Here is a 14,451-nt window from a genome sequence, read left to right as displayed (position 1 = left end):
GCCAGGGGGCGCGGTTCGGGCGCTGAGAAGTGGCGGCGGCGGAAGTGAAGGCTCGACGGCGGAAGCGGCGCCGGCGGCGGCGGCGGCGGGGCCGGCAGGTCGGTACGGGCGGGAAGGGGACGGGAACGGGGGAGCGGGGGGAAGAAGGAAGGGGGAAAGGGGAGGGGAAGAGGGGTCCGGTGATGGGTCAGCGATGGGGTCGATGATGGGGTCAGGGATGGGTCAGTGATTGGGTCAGTGATGGGTCCAGTGCTGGGGTCAATGATCAGCTCAGTGCTGGGGTCAGTGCTGGGGTCAATGATGGAGTCAGTGATGGGCTCAGTGATGGGTCAATGGTGGTCAGTGATGGGGTCAATGATGGGCCCAGTGATGGGCTCAGTGCTGGGGTCAATGATGGGCTCAGTGCTGGGGTCAATGATGGGCTCAGTGATGGAGTCAGTGATGGGGTCAGGGATGGGTCAGTGATGGGCTCAGTGATGGGCTCAGTGATGGGGTCAATGATGGGCCCAGTGATGGGTCCAGTGCTGGGGTCAATGATCAGCTCAGTGCTGGGGTCAATGATGGGCTCAGTGATGGAGTCAGTGATGGGGTCAGGGATGGGTCAGTGATGGGCTCAGTGCTGGGGTCAATGATGGGCTCAGTGCTGGGGTCAATGATGGGCTCAGTGATGGAGTCAGTGATGGGTCCAGTGATGGGTCACTGGTGGTCAGTGATGGGGTCAATGATGGGCCCAGTGATGGGTCCAGTGCTGGGGTCAATGATGGGCTCAGTGATGGAGTCAGTGATGGGGTCAGGGATGGGTCAATGATGGTCAGTGCTGGGGTCAATGATGGGCTCAGTGCTGGGGTCAATGATGGGCTCAGTGATGGAGTCAGTGATGGGTCCAGTGATGGGTCACTGGTGGTCAGTGATGGGGTTAATGATGGGCCCAGTGATGGGTCCAGTGCTGGGGTCAATGATGGGCTCAGTGATGGAGTCAGTGATGGGGTCAGGGATGGGTCAATGATGGTCAGTGATGGGGTCAATGATGGGCCCAGTGGTGGAGTCAGGGATGGGTCAGTGATTGGGTCAGTGATGGGTCCAGTGCTGGGGTCAATGATCAGCTCAGTGCTGGGGTCAATGATCAGCTCAGTGCTGGGGTCAATGATGAGCTCAGTGATGGAGTCAGTGATGGGGTCAATGATGGGGTCAGTGACGGGTCAGGGATCATCAGCGATGGGCTGGGGGCCATGTGTTTGGGAGGTCTAGCCGTGGGGTGGGCGCAGTGATCAGCTGGGTGGTGCCGTTCAGGTTTGTGCACCATGTGCAGGTGTAGCATGGTTTGGAGTGATACGGGGTGCAGGCAGGGTGGGCTGCCCTGTGCGGGGGTGCAGTCTGTTTTGGGTGCTGGGGGAGGTGCCCTGGACAGACGTGTCATGCATGCTGGGGAAGCAGAACCAGGCGCTGCGGTCGGCCGCGAGCCTGGGCTGCTTCCTGCCGCGCTGCCGCGCAGGCACTGACGGCGCGGGAGCCGGCAGCAGCAGGCAGGGTGAGTGTGAGCAGAGTGAGCGGTGGGAGCAGCGGGCAGGGTGAGAGGTGGGCAGGGTGAGTGCAGGCAGGGTGAGCAGCAGGCAGAGTGGGCAGCCCCATGCCCCTGGGCAGGGCCTGGAGAGGGGCAGGCATAGGGAGGAACCAGGCACCCGGGTGGGTGAAGCTTGGTGTGGTACCGCAGGCAGAAGCAGCAGGAGGGCAGGCATGAGGGGGGCTTCCCCCTCCACTGGGGCCCCCCCCTCCGAGTGCAGAAGGGTGCTGGCAGAGTCCTAGCATGGGTTTGCTGGAGAGATGGAAGGAAAAGCATCACCCACCTGGGGGTGCCGATGGGGCCTCGGGGAGCTGCCTGGCCTCCAAAGCAGGGAGTGCAGGCTGGGGTGGGAGCCAGGGGTCTTGGAGCTGGGGGGGTGACTTTTGGGGGCACCCTGAGGGGGGGGGGGGGGGGGGCAGGGCCAGGCCCTCCCCCCACCAGAGAGGGAAGCAGGGCAGTTTGCTCAACCCCAGCTGGTGAGCCGGTGCAGCGGTTCCTCCTGCCCTCTGCCTGTGGCTTCTCCTTCGCAAGGGGAACGGCTGCCAGGCCGGGAGAGGGCTCCCTGCCGCTCACCAGTTGTGGCAGGGTTCTGCCCCCTTGGAGGCCAGCAGGGTCCCCCCAAGCCTTCGCACTGGCGTGGCACGGCTGGGGTCTGCTCAGCTCCACGGCACTGCAGGCCGCTTTTGCAGGCTGGGGATACATATGTGATGAGCTGGCCGGTCTCAGGCGGGTGCCCAGGTGGCAGGAGCTGGTGGCAGGGCTGGGGAGGGGGCAAGGCCAGCCCTGTGCCTCCTGCCCCTGCCCCTCCGCCGGCTCGGCAGTGCCAGACCTGCCCACAGGTCTCACAGCACGGGCGTCTGGAGCTGGAACCACGCGCCGCTTCCCTGCCGCGGTGCTGTCGTTTGGCCTCGGACCCGCCGCTAACCCCTGCAAACCCATCTGGCCGTGCCGCTGGGGAGCCATGCCTGCGCCGGGGCCGGGGTGACACACGCAGCCTGACCCCTGCAGCCTCTAAGCTGTGGCCTACTTGGTCTCCTGTCAGTGAGAAGAATGGGCTCCATGTCGGAGGAACTCAGCCTGGTCCCTCTGCACCGGAGGCCGGAGCTGCTGGAGGCCTGCGCCAAGCTGCTGGGCGAGGAGTGGGGGAAGAGCCGGGCGTCGCGGCTCCACACGCTCCAGCGCTCCTCGGATGCCTTCCCCATCTGCCTGCTGCTGCTGCGGAGCCGGGGCCCTGCCGAGGCCCTCGCCGCCCGGGAGGGTCCCTGCCAGCTCGTGGGCCACGTCCGGCTCTCCCGCGTGGCCGGCCGTCCCCGCGACCTCTTCGTGGAGAGCGTGGTGGTGGCCCGGGCGCTGCGGGGCCAGGGCTACGGGCGGCAGCTGATGGAGGCCACCGAGCGGTGGGCCCGGGCCCGGGGCTTCGGCTGCCTTCATCTTACCACCCACGACAAGCAGCATTTCTATGCCCACCTGGGCTTCGTCCTGGGCGAGCCGGTGCAGAGCGTGGCCTTCCTCAGCCCCGCCATACCCGCCGAGGTGCTGCGGCTCTTCTCCGCCCCTCCTGGCACTGCCACTGCCACCGCCACCAGGCCAAGGGTGCCCTCTGCCCCCCCCCCTCCCCTCCCGCCCCCCGCCGCTCCCCCCCCCCCCCCCCCCCGCCAACCGTGATCTGGGCAAGGGGAGTCCTGGCCGAGAGCAGCGGGCAGAGCCTCCTGGACACCCCCCACCGCGATGCCAAAGGGCTGCCCATCTTCTGGATGAAGAAGGACATCTGAGGGGCCGGGGCCCCGAGCCGGTGATTAAAAGCAGTGCGGGCAGGGGCTGCCTGCCCCGGTGCTGCCTGACTGCCTGCCGTTCTTCAGGGCTGACGCCAGCTCTCCCAGCCTCCCTGGTTTGCCCTGGCCCCATTGCCGGGGTGGGTGCCGGCGGGGATGCGGATCCCACACCCTGCCCTGTCTGGGCACACTGGATCCGCTCTCGCCCGGCCCCCAGCCTCACCTGGCCGGAGCCCTGGAACCACCAGCATGGCAGGGAGCCGGGCTCACGTCGGGCTCTGGGGTTGGGACTGGTCCCGGGAGCGCCGCCCGGTCCCACCAGTGTCTCCTCCACCCAGGGGACTCGCTGTTGGGCAGCTGGGGCTGACAGCATGCCGTGTCCGCCAGCGTGGCTGCCACTGTCCCCACTGAGCAGCCTGGGGAAACCGAGGCACACGATGGCTGGAGGGGCACGAGGGGGAGGAGGCCCCAGGAGGGTGAGGTGGGCTGCAGGGTCCCCTGCACTGCACCGCGAGGGGGGCAGGCGGCCAGGCCCCCCCCCCCCCCCCGAGGCAGCTGACAGCAGCGAGGGCCGGAGGCGCGGGAGCAGGAAGGTCAGGGAGAGCGGCTGGGCCCCGTGCCGGGGGATTAGCACTGTCCTTGCTGCGTCACGCCGCCCCCGGGCCCATCTCCGGCCTAATCCCCTCGCCCCGGGCAGCTGGCCGGCACCAGGCAGGGGCAGCTGGCCCCCCCCCATCCCTGCCCAGCCTGGGGGGACAGAGCTGCCCCTTTGGCTCCACCACACCTCTCGGGGGACTCCGTCCCTCAGCAGGGCACCCAGCCTGGCTAGGCCCTGCTACAAAACGGGGAAGAAGGGGTCACGGTGCCCCCGCTACGGGCAGGGCTAGGAGCCAGCAGGGAAACTGAGGCAGCGGGGTCGGCAGCTTGCAGTGCCGCGCCAGAGCCGTGCAACGGCTGTGGTGGCGCAGGCAGGGGCTCTGTGCACCGGGGCGCAGCAGGCAGAGGTGCCCGCTGGTGGCACTGAGGCACGAGGTGTCCGAAACCCTCAATTTGCTGAGTCCCGTGGGATTTTGGGGTGGGCAGCACGTGCCTGTGGGGCAGCCCGGCCCCTGTGGCCGATCCTAGCCCACCACGTGCCAGGGCGGCAGCGCCAGCACAGCCGGGGTGCCCGCTGCGCCCTGCCACTTCACCCCTGCCGCTCTCCTTTCCCCGCAGGGTGCCGGCCCCGCAGGCGGCCGGCGACGCAGGATGGTGCCGGCGCTGGCGCTCTGGGCCTGCCTGGCGCTGGGCACAGTCGGTGGGGAAAGCCCGGCACCGGAGCCCCTGGCGGGCGGCCAGCCCTTCACTGTGGTGTGGAACATCCCCACCGGCCGCTGCCAGCGCCGCTTCGGCGTGGGGCTGCCCCTCGGTGACTACGGCATCGTGGAGAACCAGGATGGCCGCTTCGCCGGCCAGAACATCACCATCTTCTACAAGAACAAGTTTGGGCTGTACCCCTACCTGTCGCGGCAGGGCGTCCCCCGCAACGGGGGCATCCCCCAGCGGGTCCCACTCAGTGCCCACCTCGCCAGGGTGGCCGCGGACATCCGCCTCCTCCTGCAACGCGCTTTCCGCGGCCTGGCCGTGGTGGACTGGGAGGAGTGGAGGCCCCTCTGGGCCCAGAACTGGGGGGCCAAGCGGATCTACCGGGCGGCCTCGGAGCAGTGGGTGCGGGACCGGCACGGCCTCCTGCCGGCGCGGCGGCGGCTCCGGCTGGCCCGGTGGGAGTTTGAGCAGGCGGCGCAGACTCTGATGGAGGAGACCCTGCTGCTGGGACGGACCGTGCGCCCGAGGGGGCTCTGGGGTTTCTACCGCTTCCCCGACTGCCTCAACGGCAACTGGGCCAAGGAGGCCAACTACACCGGGCAGTGCCGGCCGGCGGAGGTGCGGCGCAACAACCGTCTGGGCTGGCTCTGGGCCGCCTCGGCAGCCCTCTACCCCAGCATCTACCTGCCGCCGGCGCTGCCGCCCGCCCTGCGCCGCCGCTACGTGCACCACCGGCTGCGCGAGGCCCTGCGCGTGGCCGCCTTCGGGGCCGACGGCCTCCTGCCCGTGGTCGCCTACTCCCGCCTCTCCTTCCGCCGCTCGCCCAGATTCCTGGAGCTGGTAAGCACCGCGGGGCCAGGGCTGGCAGCGGGTGTGCTGGGGGTCCTGCTTGGCACTGGGATGCGGCCTGTGCCCCCCCAGCCCGGTTATGTCTCTCTCTCTCTCTCCCCCCGGCAGGCTGACCTGGTGCACACCATCGGGGAGAGCGCGGCGCTGGGTGCGGCCGGACTCGTGCTCTGGGGAGACCTGTCGTACTCCCGCTCGGCTGTGAGTACGGCCCCTTGCTGCACTGCAGCTGGCACGCGGCGGGCGGCAGGAGGTGGCGTGGGCATGGGACGGACGGGACGGCCACATCTCCTGTGCCCTCCCGGGGAGGGGTGGCCGGAGGGACCCCAGTGCCGAGGCAGGTTCTCACTGGTGCTTCCCCCACCCCCCGCAGGAGAGCTGTGCCAGCCTGCGCCACTACCTCACGTCCACCCTGGGTCCCTACGTGGCCAACGTGATGGCAGCAGCCCGGGAGTGCAGCTACGGGCAGTGCCACGGGCACGGGCGCTGCGTGCGCCGGCAGCCCCACGACCTGGGCAGCCTCCTGCACCTTGGCCCCGGTGCCAGCCCGCCGGCCTCTTTCCGCTGCCACTGCTACCGCGGCTGGGCCGGCGAGGGCTGTGCCCGGCGGGTCCAGACTGGCCCTGCTGCCTCCTGCCTGGCACCCACCCACGCTCGTGGCCTCTACGGGCAGAACGATCTCCCGTCCTCCGACACCTGCCTGCCACGGGGCACGTGGGGCTGGTGACCAGGGCCGGGGACCGCCATGGTCCCCTACCCTAGCAGTGCTGTTGCCCAGCGCTTCCTATGGTCTCATTAACTTAAATAAATCCTCCTGACACAGCTGGCATGGTCCTTGTGGGCAAAGCTGGGGGGGGGCTCCCTGGTGCCCCCAGGCTGGGCACAATTGCTGTTGCTGCTGAGAGGCAGCGAAGACCCCAGTTTGGCTCTGGATGGGCCCACTGGTGTCTCAGTTTCCCTGCACGGGCTCTGCCCTGATGCCATGGGGAGCTGGCAGCCCCTTTACCCTTGAAGGGGGGGCATGGGGCACTGCCACAGGCTGCTATCCCTTTGCCACGCTGGCACCATGCTGCCGGCAGCCCTGACTGCACCGCTGGGCCCCCCTCCCCACGGCTATTTTTATCCACCCCCCAACCGTGTTTCTCACTGTCCTATTTTAAGCGGCGCAGTTGGCGCACTGGGAACCCAGTGCCCGGCTCCCAGGGGCCCCACACCGCCTCGCTGCCCACTCACGCTGCCCGGGCACAGGGAGCCATGCCCAGGGAGGCTGGAGAAGGTAGGCTGGGGAGCGGGCTGGGGGCTGGCGGGGGCCTTGGCACCCTGGGGGGGACCGGGTGGCACGAGGCCGTGGGGTTGGGATGGAAGCAGCGGCCAAATGCTGCGCTCTGCTGCAGGGGCTGCAGGCAGAGATGCCTGCCTGGGGAAGAAGGGGGTCCTGGAGGGCTGCAGGCACAGGGCAGCAGGGTTTGGGGAGGGGGGCAGGCACCTGGCTGGCACAGCCCCCTGCACCAAACCTACAGGACCAGCCGTGCCCCCCAGGCGGGGGTGAGCGGATGCAGGGGTGATGGGGGTACCCACGGGCCAGCCCCCAGCCAAAGGCAGAGACCTGGGGAGGGTCCGGCAGGACCCTGGGCACCAGCTGAGGCCCCCCAGCCCCGACGCCTGCCAACCCGGCTGGCGGCACGCACCGCCCCGCCGGCAGCGGCACGGCGCCACGCTGCCCTGCGACACGCCACTGACCCCGGGAGGGATTGGGAGTGGGCACAGTGCCACCCTGCCCTGCTCCGCCGTGGGCACGGCGCCCAGGCCCTGCCCGCTGCTCAAAAACACGCAAACACCCCCAAAAAAAGGCCTTTCCTTCTACCCCAGTGCAGGTATGGTTGCTTCCCTAGATGGTGCTGGAGCCATGCCTACTTCCAAAAAGCCCCCTTGTTCCCACGGGGAACGGGCCCACCTGGATGGCGGGTACCAGGATCCCCTGGCACAGCACGCACCCCACACCTCCGTCCGTGCACCCCTAAGCAGCGCACGAGCACGGTGCCCGCAGGGCAAGCCAAACCATGCCGCGGGCTGGAGCTGGCACTGTCCTGCCCCTGCCCCACCAGCTCCCAGCTGGCCCGGGGGAGCCCCAGCCAGCCCCGCGGCGCCCTGGCTACCTGGGGCCCGGGGGGGGGGCACATTCCTGCCCCCAAGCCAGGGCCAGATTCCAGCCCCACTAACAAGGCTCTGGGATCGTGGCCACCAGGCAACCACTAACCGCTCCGACGACAGCACCGGGGCCAGGGGGGGGGCACAGCCAGCACTCGCCCGCCCGCGGCCGTGCCGAGGGAACACCGGCGTCGGCTGCCTGCCCCGGCACGGCACCGGGCTGGCGTCAAAGCTGGGGTCACCTCCGGGAGGGGTCCGGTCCCCATAGGGGTGCCCGGGGCAGGCAGGGGCTGCTGGCAGGGCCCACGCTCACCTTCTGCCTCCGCTCCCAGCAGACGGCATGGGAAGGGCCGAGGGTGCCGCGCCGGCAGAGCCTGGGGACCCCGACGGCGGCGAGACGGGAGCCATCAGCCTGCGCCCCGTGGAGTCCATCAGCGACCTGCACTGGGCCTCGGGCGGGCAGAAGGGCGCCGAGGGTGAGAGCGGGGCGAGGAGGGGCCGCGCCAGCCCTGGCCGTGCCGGCGGCTGGGCTCTGACCTCTTCTCTCCCCTGCCCGCAGGCAACGGCCCGGCTCCCTCCAGCAGCCTGCGCGGGCCCCCGCCTCGCCCCGTGCCCCCCGGCCCCCCGCCGCTCCTGCCCACCCTGCGACCCGTGCCCGCCGCCAGCCCCTGCCCCTGCCTCAGCCCCGGCCACCCCCTGCTCCTGGCCCTGCTGGGGCTCCTGGCGCTGGCGAGCCTGGTCCTGGCCACGCTGGCCATCTACCTGAGTGGTACGTGGCGCTGGGCAGGGCGGGGGGCCGGGGGGGGGGGGGGGGGAGGCTGCGGGAAGGCCAGGCCACCCGTCCCCAGCGTGTCCCCGTCCTCTCCCCGCAGTCCTGCAGAGCCAGTCGGTGCGGGCGCTGGCCCAGTGGCTGGAGAGCCAGGAGGACGCCATGCGCCAGCTGCGGGCAGCCAGCGGGCAGCTCTGGGCTCGCCTCAACGCCAGCGCCGAGCCCGGCGGGCACCGCTGAGCCGCTCCCAGCCCCCCCTCGGACACCGGGACACCACGGGAAGGGGCGCCGAAGGGCGGGAGGGGGGAGCGGGCAGCCCTACCAGCCCCCCATCCCGCTCGGACCTGGCAGCATCGCCCCACGGGGCGCAGGGGGTGGCGGGGGCAATCCTGGCCCCTGCCCCAGGCCGCGAGAGAAAGGGACAGGACTGCAAGGACCGGCACCCACCCCAGCGACAGCCCTTCCTCTTAACAACAAGGCAGAAGGCACCCTCCAATTAGCCTTTTAATTACCTCCTGTAATCAAAGTCTTAGAAAATCACCACCATAGATACATTCCCAGGGTGGCAGGCACTCCCAGCTGGCGCAGCCCCATGCCCACCCGGGCAGCGGCCCCCAGGGCTGCACAGGCAGCCCCGGGATTTGCCTGCTGTGCCACCCCACTGTAATTAATTTCCCACAAGAGAACTATTTCATATAAAGCATTTGGCTGGAAAAGGGCTCAGAGCGGGCAGCTGGCAGGGCTGGGCAGAGCCTGCCACCCCACGCCGCTCTGCCACCACCCCTGGGTGCCGGGCTGGCTGCGGAGACGGGGGCTGTGCCCAGCGTGGCAGGGGGGACCTGGGGGAGCGCTCCTGCCGCAGGCACAGACACCAGGGCCAGCTGTCCCGCAGCCCTGCACGGCTCTGCCCTCCCGCCCAGCCCTCCGGGCTGTGCCAGGCCACCCTGATGCCCCTGCGGGACCGGGGAGGGAGGACATGAGCCCTGCCTCTGAAATGGACTGCAGGAGCCCCGTATGACCCCCTCCCGCCGTGCCACGCAGAGCCCCAGCCACAGAGCAGGCACACAGCAGCACACCGCCACCTCCCCCCTGCTCTCCTTTTATCCTTTTTTTTTGGTTAAAAAAATAAAAGAGGGGGCAGCCCCTGGTGGGGCAGCTCCAGGCATTAAATACTCTGCTGTACATGAATAAAAGCCCGAGGGCTGGGGGCACCTGCCCCTCACAGTGCTGGGTCTGCAGTCCAGGTGGGCTGGGGGCTCTGCCCCCCCTCCGCCCGTCACAGCACATCTGCCCGCTTGTCCCGCACCCGGCTCCGGGCTTTCGTGCGGGCTTTGAAGGCAGCCGAGTTGTAGAGGTGCTGGGAGGGGAGGGAAGGAGAGATGGGTTAGGGGCTGCCCCTCTGCCCACCTCTCCACTGGCGCCCACCACATGCAAGCACTCAGCTGGAGCCGGCGGCGGCACGGGAGAGGACTGCGGGCACAAGTCTGGGTGGTGGCACCCACCTTCTCGAAGCGGGAGACCTTGCTGGCTTTCAGAGCAGCCGCATCCAGCACCAAGGGGGGCCCGAGGCCGAAGATCTCCCGTAGCAGCTCGTTGTTCTGCGGAAGCAGGGGCCTGTCAGCACCTGCCAGCACTGGTCTGGCACCCCCCAATGCGGCCACCCGGCCCCTACCTGGAGGTGGTGGCGGATGCCGGAGCCCAGCACCTCTTTAAAGGCTTGGTAGGTCCGCTGGCGTGCCCAGCTGTCCAGGTACATGCACTCCAGGCCAAATCGGATGGTCTCCTCCTGGTACTCCCCGCTCTGAGCGGAGAGAGGGGCATCAGCAATAACCTGGGCACCAGCCCTGTGCGTCCCCTGGCTCTCAGCAGATGAGAATCGCCAGGCAGCCGGGCAGCAGACACACGGCCACAGCCTCGGCAGGGAAGGGCACCGCCAGCCTCCAGTACCTCGATGAAGTGCAGGATGTCCCGGAAGATGGAGCGCTGCTTCCGTCGGTCTGTCTTGGCTCGGTACTTGCTGCTCTCTGTAGCCAAAACCTTGAGCTGGGCTCGCAGGAACTCTGTATCTTGGTGGCACAAGTCCTCCTGCCCAAAAAACAGGGGGGGTTGGCACTGGGGCCAGCTCCTCTGCCTGGGCACCTGCTGGTGACGCCAGTCTGGTGCATCCCAACGCCGTCAGTGCCAGCTCAGCTGGGGCACGGGCAGGGTGCCGTTGCCAGCAGCTCCCTGCTGCTCTGCTGCCCGCCCACCGGCTGCCTCCTGCTGCTGCAGCGCCCCGCCATACCTCCACGTCCTGGGCCAGCTCGAAGACCAGCGCGATGGCTTCCCCAGCCAGGATGCGCAGCGTGACGCTGCTGCTGGACAGCAGCGGGGGCAGCTTCAGCCAGTGACTGGGACAGGAAGGCAGGAGGGCAGTCGGGGGGGCCGGGCATCACCCCAGAGGCTCCCCCCTCTGCAGCCAGCTGCCCCACACCAGGCCCTGCACCCCCCACACCCCACTCACTTGTCCAAGACACTCTTGATGTGGGAGGGGGGGCAGATGGTGAGGAGCAGGGACCACGACTGGAGCGCACTGCAGTGCAGAGGGCCATGGTGGGCGGGTGCCGAGCCCCCCTCAGCTGCGCTGGGGGAGCTGAAGACGCCCTCCAAGCAGGACAGGCATGAGACCAGGTCCTGGAGAGGGGAAACCCACTGTCAGACCACAGCTGCCAGGAAGATGCCACAGTGAAACTGTGCACTGGGGACCGAAAGGCACCCACCCTGCCCAGGGGCACCAGGACCTCCCCAGGGCAGGACTCTCCTCCACTCAGGACACCCCATCTCTGCAAGGTGGGATTCCACCCCCGCCTCAGCTCAGCTCCACGCTGCCCAGGTAAGGGGTCTGGGCTGTCACTGATTTCCCTGTGCCCCTTCCCCAGCTCAGCTCCAAGCTGCCCTGGCACCATGGGCTGAGGGTGGGTGGCGCAGCAGCCCCCGGGATGCCCTCTGGCAGGGGTACGGATGACACCCGGGCACAGTTACCTCGAGGTCAGCAGCGGCAATGTAGCAACACATGCCCAGGGCCGTGGCACACTGGCGAGAGAGGCGAGGAAAAGGCAGTCAGAGGAGGCAGTGCCAGGCCAGATCCAGCACCCAGCCAAGGGGAAGCAGGGTTGGAGTGCCCCTGCTTTACCCCACTGCTCCCCACAGGACCCAATCCTGCCGCCCTCCCGTGACTGCAGGGGCCCCCAAAGGTATTGCCTGGGCTCTCCCCACCACCAAGGTGCCCCCCGCACCCAGGAGGAAAGGGGCCGGGCCTTACGCTCTGCCGGGCGCCAGGGCTGGCTGTGCTGTCCGTCAGGACGCTGACGAGCAGGGGCTTCAGGCTGCGAAACACCTCTTCCGCCTCCGGGCCAGAGCCCATCTGGAGGCAGAGGAGGGTGAGGACGGTGCCCGCCAGCGCCTGTTCCTCCCCTTTACCTGCAGGCAGCATGAGAGACCTCCCTCAGACACCGGCCACCGGCCCCACCACCCCAGCCCCGGCACCCGCCTGCGCCCAGACCTTTCTTGAGACACTTCTCCAGGGAGTCGGTGAGCGTGAGGCGGCGCTCCAGCAAGAACTCGGAGAGGGTTTTGGAGGAGAAGGCCAGGCGCAGGCTCTGCAGTGCCGCCTGCCGCGTCTTGGCGCTGCAAGAGATCGCGGGAGGTCACGGGGTGGGACGGCCCGGGACGGGGCACGTCCATGGCCCCGGCTGGCAGCGCCGGCAGGGACCGGGCAGCGTGCCCGGCGTGCCCACGGCGGGGTGACAGCCGCTCCTCACCTCTTGTCCAGGAGGTTGTCCATGTGCTCCTTCAGCCTGTCCTCCGCCTCCTCCTCCTGGCCTTGCTCGCTCACCGCCTCGCTCCCTGCCGGGGCGGCACCCACGTCACACAGGTTCCCCGGGCGCGAAGGCGGGGGGCCCACGGCTGGGGGACACGACAGCAGCACCGCCACCCACGGGGGGAACACGAAGGGGGCAGCGGGGCAGCCCCCGGGGCTCACCTGCGCCCTCCTCGGCGGGGCTGGCCCCCTCGCTGGCGCTGCTGCAGTGGCTCAGCACCTCGCTGCCGGCCTCCTCCTCGCTGACGGGCGAGCCCGCCCGGCCGCTGCCGGGGCCACCTGCGGGGGAGGTCGGGGACGGGCTCCTGTCAGCCCGGCCCCGGCCGCACGGGGGAGAGGCGGCGCGGGGGCGGCGGAGGCCTGAGGCCTGTGCGGGCCGTGGGGCCTGTGCGGACCCCGCGCCCCGCTGCCGGGAGGGCAGGGCAGGGCAGGGCAGGGCAGGCCGGCCCGGCCCGGCCCGGCCTGGCCCGGCCCGGCGGCCCCCGCCGCAGAGCCGCCCCCCCCGGGCCCTCCCGGCCCCGCCGCCCCCAGCCCCCCTCCCCGGTCCGCCGCCTTCCCGCCCTGCACCGCGCCCGGGGTCCCCCCACTCACGGCGCGCGGCTCGGCGGGAGCGCGGCATGGCCGGCGCGCGCGGACCCCGCGCCCCTCCCCTGGCGGGAGGGCCCCGCCTCCTGTCCCGCCTCCGGCTCCACCCTCCCCCCCCAGCGCCCCGCGGCCCCCTGGGAGCGCCCGTCGCCACCCGCGCATGCGCCCCGCGCGGGGCCGCGGACTGCAACTCCCGGCACGCGCCGCGCGGGGCAGCGGGCGCGCGCTGCCGGCACCTGCCTGCGCTGCCGGCACCTGCCTGCGCCCCGGCCCTGGTCCCCCTGCCCGGCCCTGCCCGTGTCCGCAGACCAGCCCCTGCCCGTACCCCTGCCCCTGCCTGTACCCCTGCCCGTATCCCTGCCCGTACCCCTGCCCCTGCCTGTACCCCTGCCCGTATCCCTGCCCGTATCCCTGCCCGTATCCCTGCCCCTGCCTGTATCCCTGCCCGTATCCCTGCCTGTACCCCTGCCCCTGCCTGTATCCCTGCCCGTATCCCTGCCCATACCCCTGCCCCTGCCTGTGTCCCTGCCCCTGTCCCTGTCCTGTCACTATTTCCACCCCTGGCCTGTTACTATCCCTGCTCATACCCCCTGCCCATACCCCTTCTTCTGCCCCTGCCCCTGCCTGCATCTCGCTAGGAAAATCTCATTCCCTAGCTATCGTACCAATTAGTCTTTATAGTTTGAAACGGTATGAACTTTCCCAAAGAGATACATGTCTATTGTTTATGTTGTATACTGCATAGTTACAGTTCAGTAGGCATGGCTACAGGACCCCAGAGAGATAAGAGGAGGAGAAGGAGGACAGCCCCACCACAAAGGACGAAGGCTACCCCTGGACTGCCGTGATAAGGCCAGCAGCCCAGCCCCTCCAACACCTCCCTGAGACCCTCCCGTTAGCTGGCCTCACAGATAAGTACCCTTAGCGAGACTGGCTCCAGGGACACTTGGAGGAGGGAAGAAGAGTGCCGCCGCCATAGAATTGCAGCAGCTTTGCAAAGCAGGTCGGGGGGGAGTGGGGATTGGTCAGGCCGTGCTGTACCCCATCACTTGAAGGGCATGAGAGCCATGGGTGAAACCACATTTGGGGTGCCCCGATTTGGCTGGGACACCCCATTGGTGCAAATAAAGAATGACTTGTCGTTCTCACCTTGCTCCTCGGGCCGCAAGGGCCAGGTGTGAAATGCTTGTGACACCCATCCCTGCCCCTGCCTGTGCCTCTGTGCCTGCTGCTGGTCCTGTCCCTTCCCTCTCTCTGCCCACATCCCTGTGTCCCTGTCCCTGCCCATATCCCTGCCCCTGTCTGCATACCTGCCCATATCCCTGCTTCTGTCCTTTCCGCAGCTCCTGCCCCACTCCTGCTCCTGCCTGTATCTCTGATTCTGTCCTTGTCCCTGCCCCTGCCTGTATCCCTGCCCAAATACCTGCTCCTGTCCCCATTTCTGCCCCTGTCCCTGTCTCTACCCCTGCCTGTAACACTGCCCACATCCCTGTCCCTGTCTCTACCTCTGCCCCTGCCCATATCCCTGCCTGTATCCCTGCCGATACCCCTGCCCCTGCCTGTATTGCTGTCCTGGTCCCCGTCTCGTCACCCAACACTAAGGGGA

At 69.0% G+C, this 14,451-nt stretch overlaps 3 protein-coding genes across 8 annotated transcripts; 2 read left to right on the top strand and 1 right to left on the bottom strand.

Annotated features, from left to right (window-relative positions):
* Window positions 1-45: 45 nt before the first annotated feature.
* NAA80 (N-alpha-acetyltransferase 80, NatH catalytic subunit) lies at window positions 46-3,393 on the top strand. The gene is given in 3 exon segments (XM_041118658.1): window positions 46-98; window positions 2,604-3,209; window positions 3,212-3,393. Coding segments are annotated over 2 exon segments (720 nt in total). The 5' UTR covers window positions 46-98; window positions 2,604-2,611; the 3' UTR covers window positions 3,334-3,393.
* A 32-nt stretch (window positions 3,394-3,425) lies between these two features.
* LOC115353738 (hyaluronidase-3-like) lies at window positions 3,426-9,571 on the top strand. Of its 5 annotated transcripts, XM_041118656.1 has the most exons (6): window positions 3,426-5,478; window positions 5,560-5,685; window positions 6,649-6,760; window positions 7,968-8,108; window positions 8,192-8,401; window positions 8,505-8,746. In XM_041118656.1, exons 1-6 carry the CDS (start codon window positions 4,582-4,584, stop codon window positions 8,639-8,641), a joined length of 1,623 nt encoding a protein of 540 aa, XP_040974590.1. In that variant the 5' UTR covers window positions 3,426-4,581; the 3' UTR covers window positions 8,642-8,746. The 5 variants fall into 5 exon arrangements, with proteins under 5 accessions (XP_040974590.1, XP_040974589.1, XP_040974591.1 ...); XM_041118655.1 differs by having other exon boundaries at window positions 5,596-5,685; window positions 7,965-8,108; window positions 8,192-9,571; XM_041118657.1 differs by lacking the exon at window positions 6,649-6,760 and having other exon boundaries at window positions 8,192-8,516.
* Window positions 8,893-12,895, bottom strand: IFRD2 (interferon related developmental regulator 2). 2 transcript variants are annotated; one of them, XM_030043584.2, is made up of 12 exons: window positions 12,852-12,895; window positions 12,423-12,539; window positions 12,202-12,286; window positions 11,943-12,067; window positions 11,703-11,860; window positions 11,423-11,473; window positions 10,905-11,074; window positions 10,686-10,791; window positions 10,349-10,486; window positions 10,074-10,202; window positions 9,904-9,999; window positions 8,893-9,758 (listed from the first exon to the last, which is right to left on the bottom strand). In XM_030043584.2, the coding sequence occupies exons 1-12, from the start codon at window positions 12,877-12,879 to the stop codon at window positions 9,678-9,680; spliced, it is 1,284 nt and encodes a 427-aa protein (XP_029899444.1). In that variant the 5' UTR covers window positions 12,880-12,895; the 3' UTR covers window positions 8,893-9,677. The 2 variants fall into 2 exon arrangements, with proteins under 2 accessions (XP_029899444.1, XP_029899445.1); XM_030043585.2 differs by lacking the exon at window positions 10,686-10,791.
* Window positions 12,896-14,451: the final 1,556 nt, after the last annotated feature.

The sequence above is a fragment of the Aquila chrysaetos genome, chromosome 20 (genome assembly GCF_900496995.4).
Source record: "Aquila chrysaetos chrysaetos chromosome 20, bAquChr1.4, whole genome shotgun sequence".
Lineage (NCBI taxonomy): Eukaryota > Metazoa > Chordata > Aves > Accipitriformes > Accipitridae > Aquila > Aquila chrysaetos.
The sequence above is the reverse complement of the archived record's forward strand: the minus strand, read 5'-3'. Positions and strand labels throughout refer to the sequence as shown.

Coding starts and splice junctions, on each gene's coding strand:
- LOC115353738 (XM_041118655.1), top strand. CDS start 4,582: ATGGTGCCGGCGCTGGCGCTCTGGGCCTGCCTGGCGCTGGGCACAGTC. Junction 5,479..5,595: donor CGCCCAGATTCCTGGAGCTG/GTAAGCACCGCG, acceptor TCCCCCCGGCAG/GCTGACCTGGTGCACACCAT. Junction 6,761..7,964: donor GCCCAGGGAGGCTGGAGAAG/GTAGGCTGGGGA, acceptor CTCCGCTCCCAG/CAGACGGCATGGGAAGGGCC.
- IFRD2 (XM_030043584.2), bottom strand. CDS start 12,879: ATGCCGCGCTCCCGCCGAGCCGCGCGCC. Junction 12,287..12,422: donor CCCCGCCGAGGAGGGCGCAG/GTGAGCCCCGGG, acceptor CCGCCCCGGCAG/GGAGCGAGGCGGTGAGCGAG. Junction 10,792..10,904: donor ATCAAGAGTGTCTTGGACAA/GTGAGTGGGGTG, acceptor TTCCTGTCCCAG/TCACTGGCTGAAGCTGCCCC.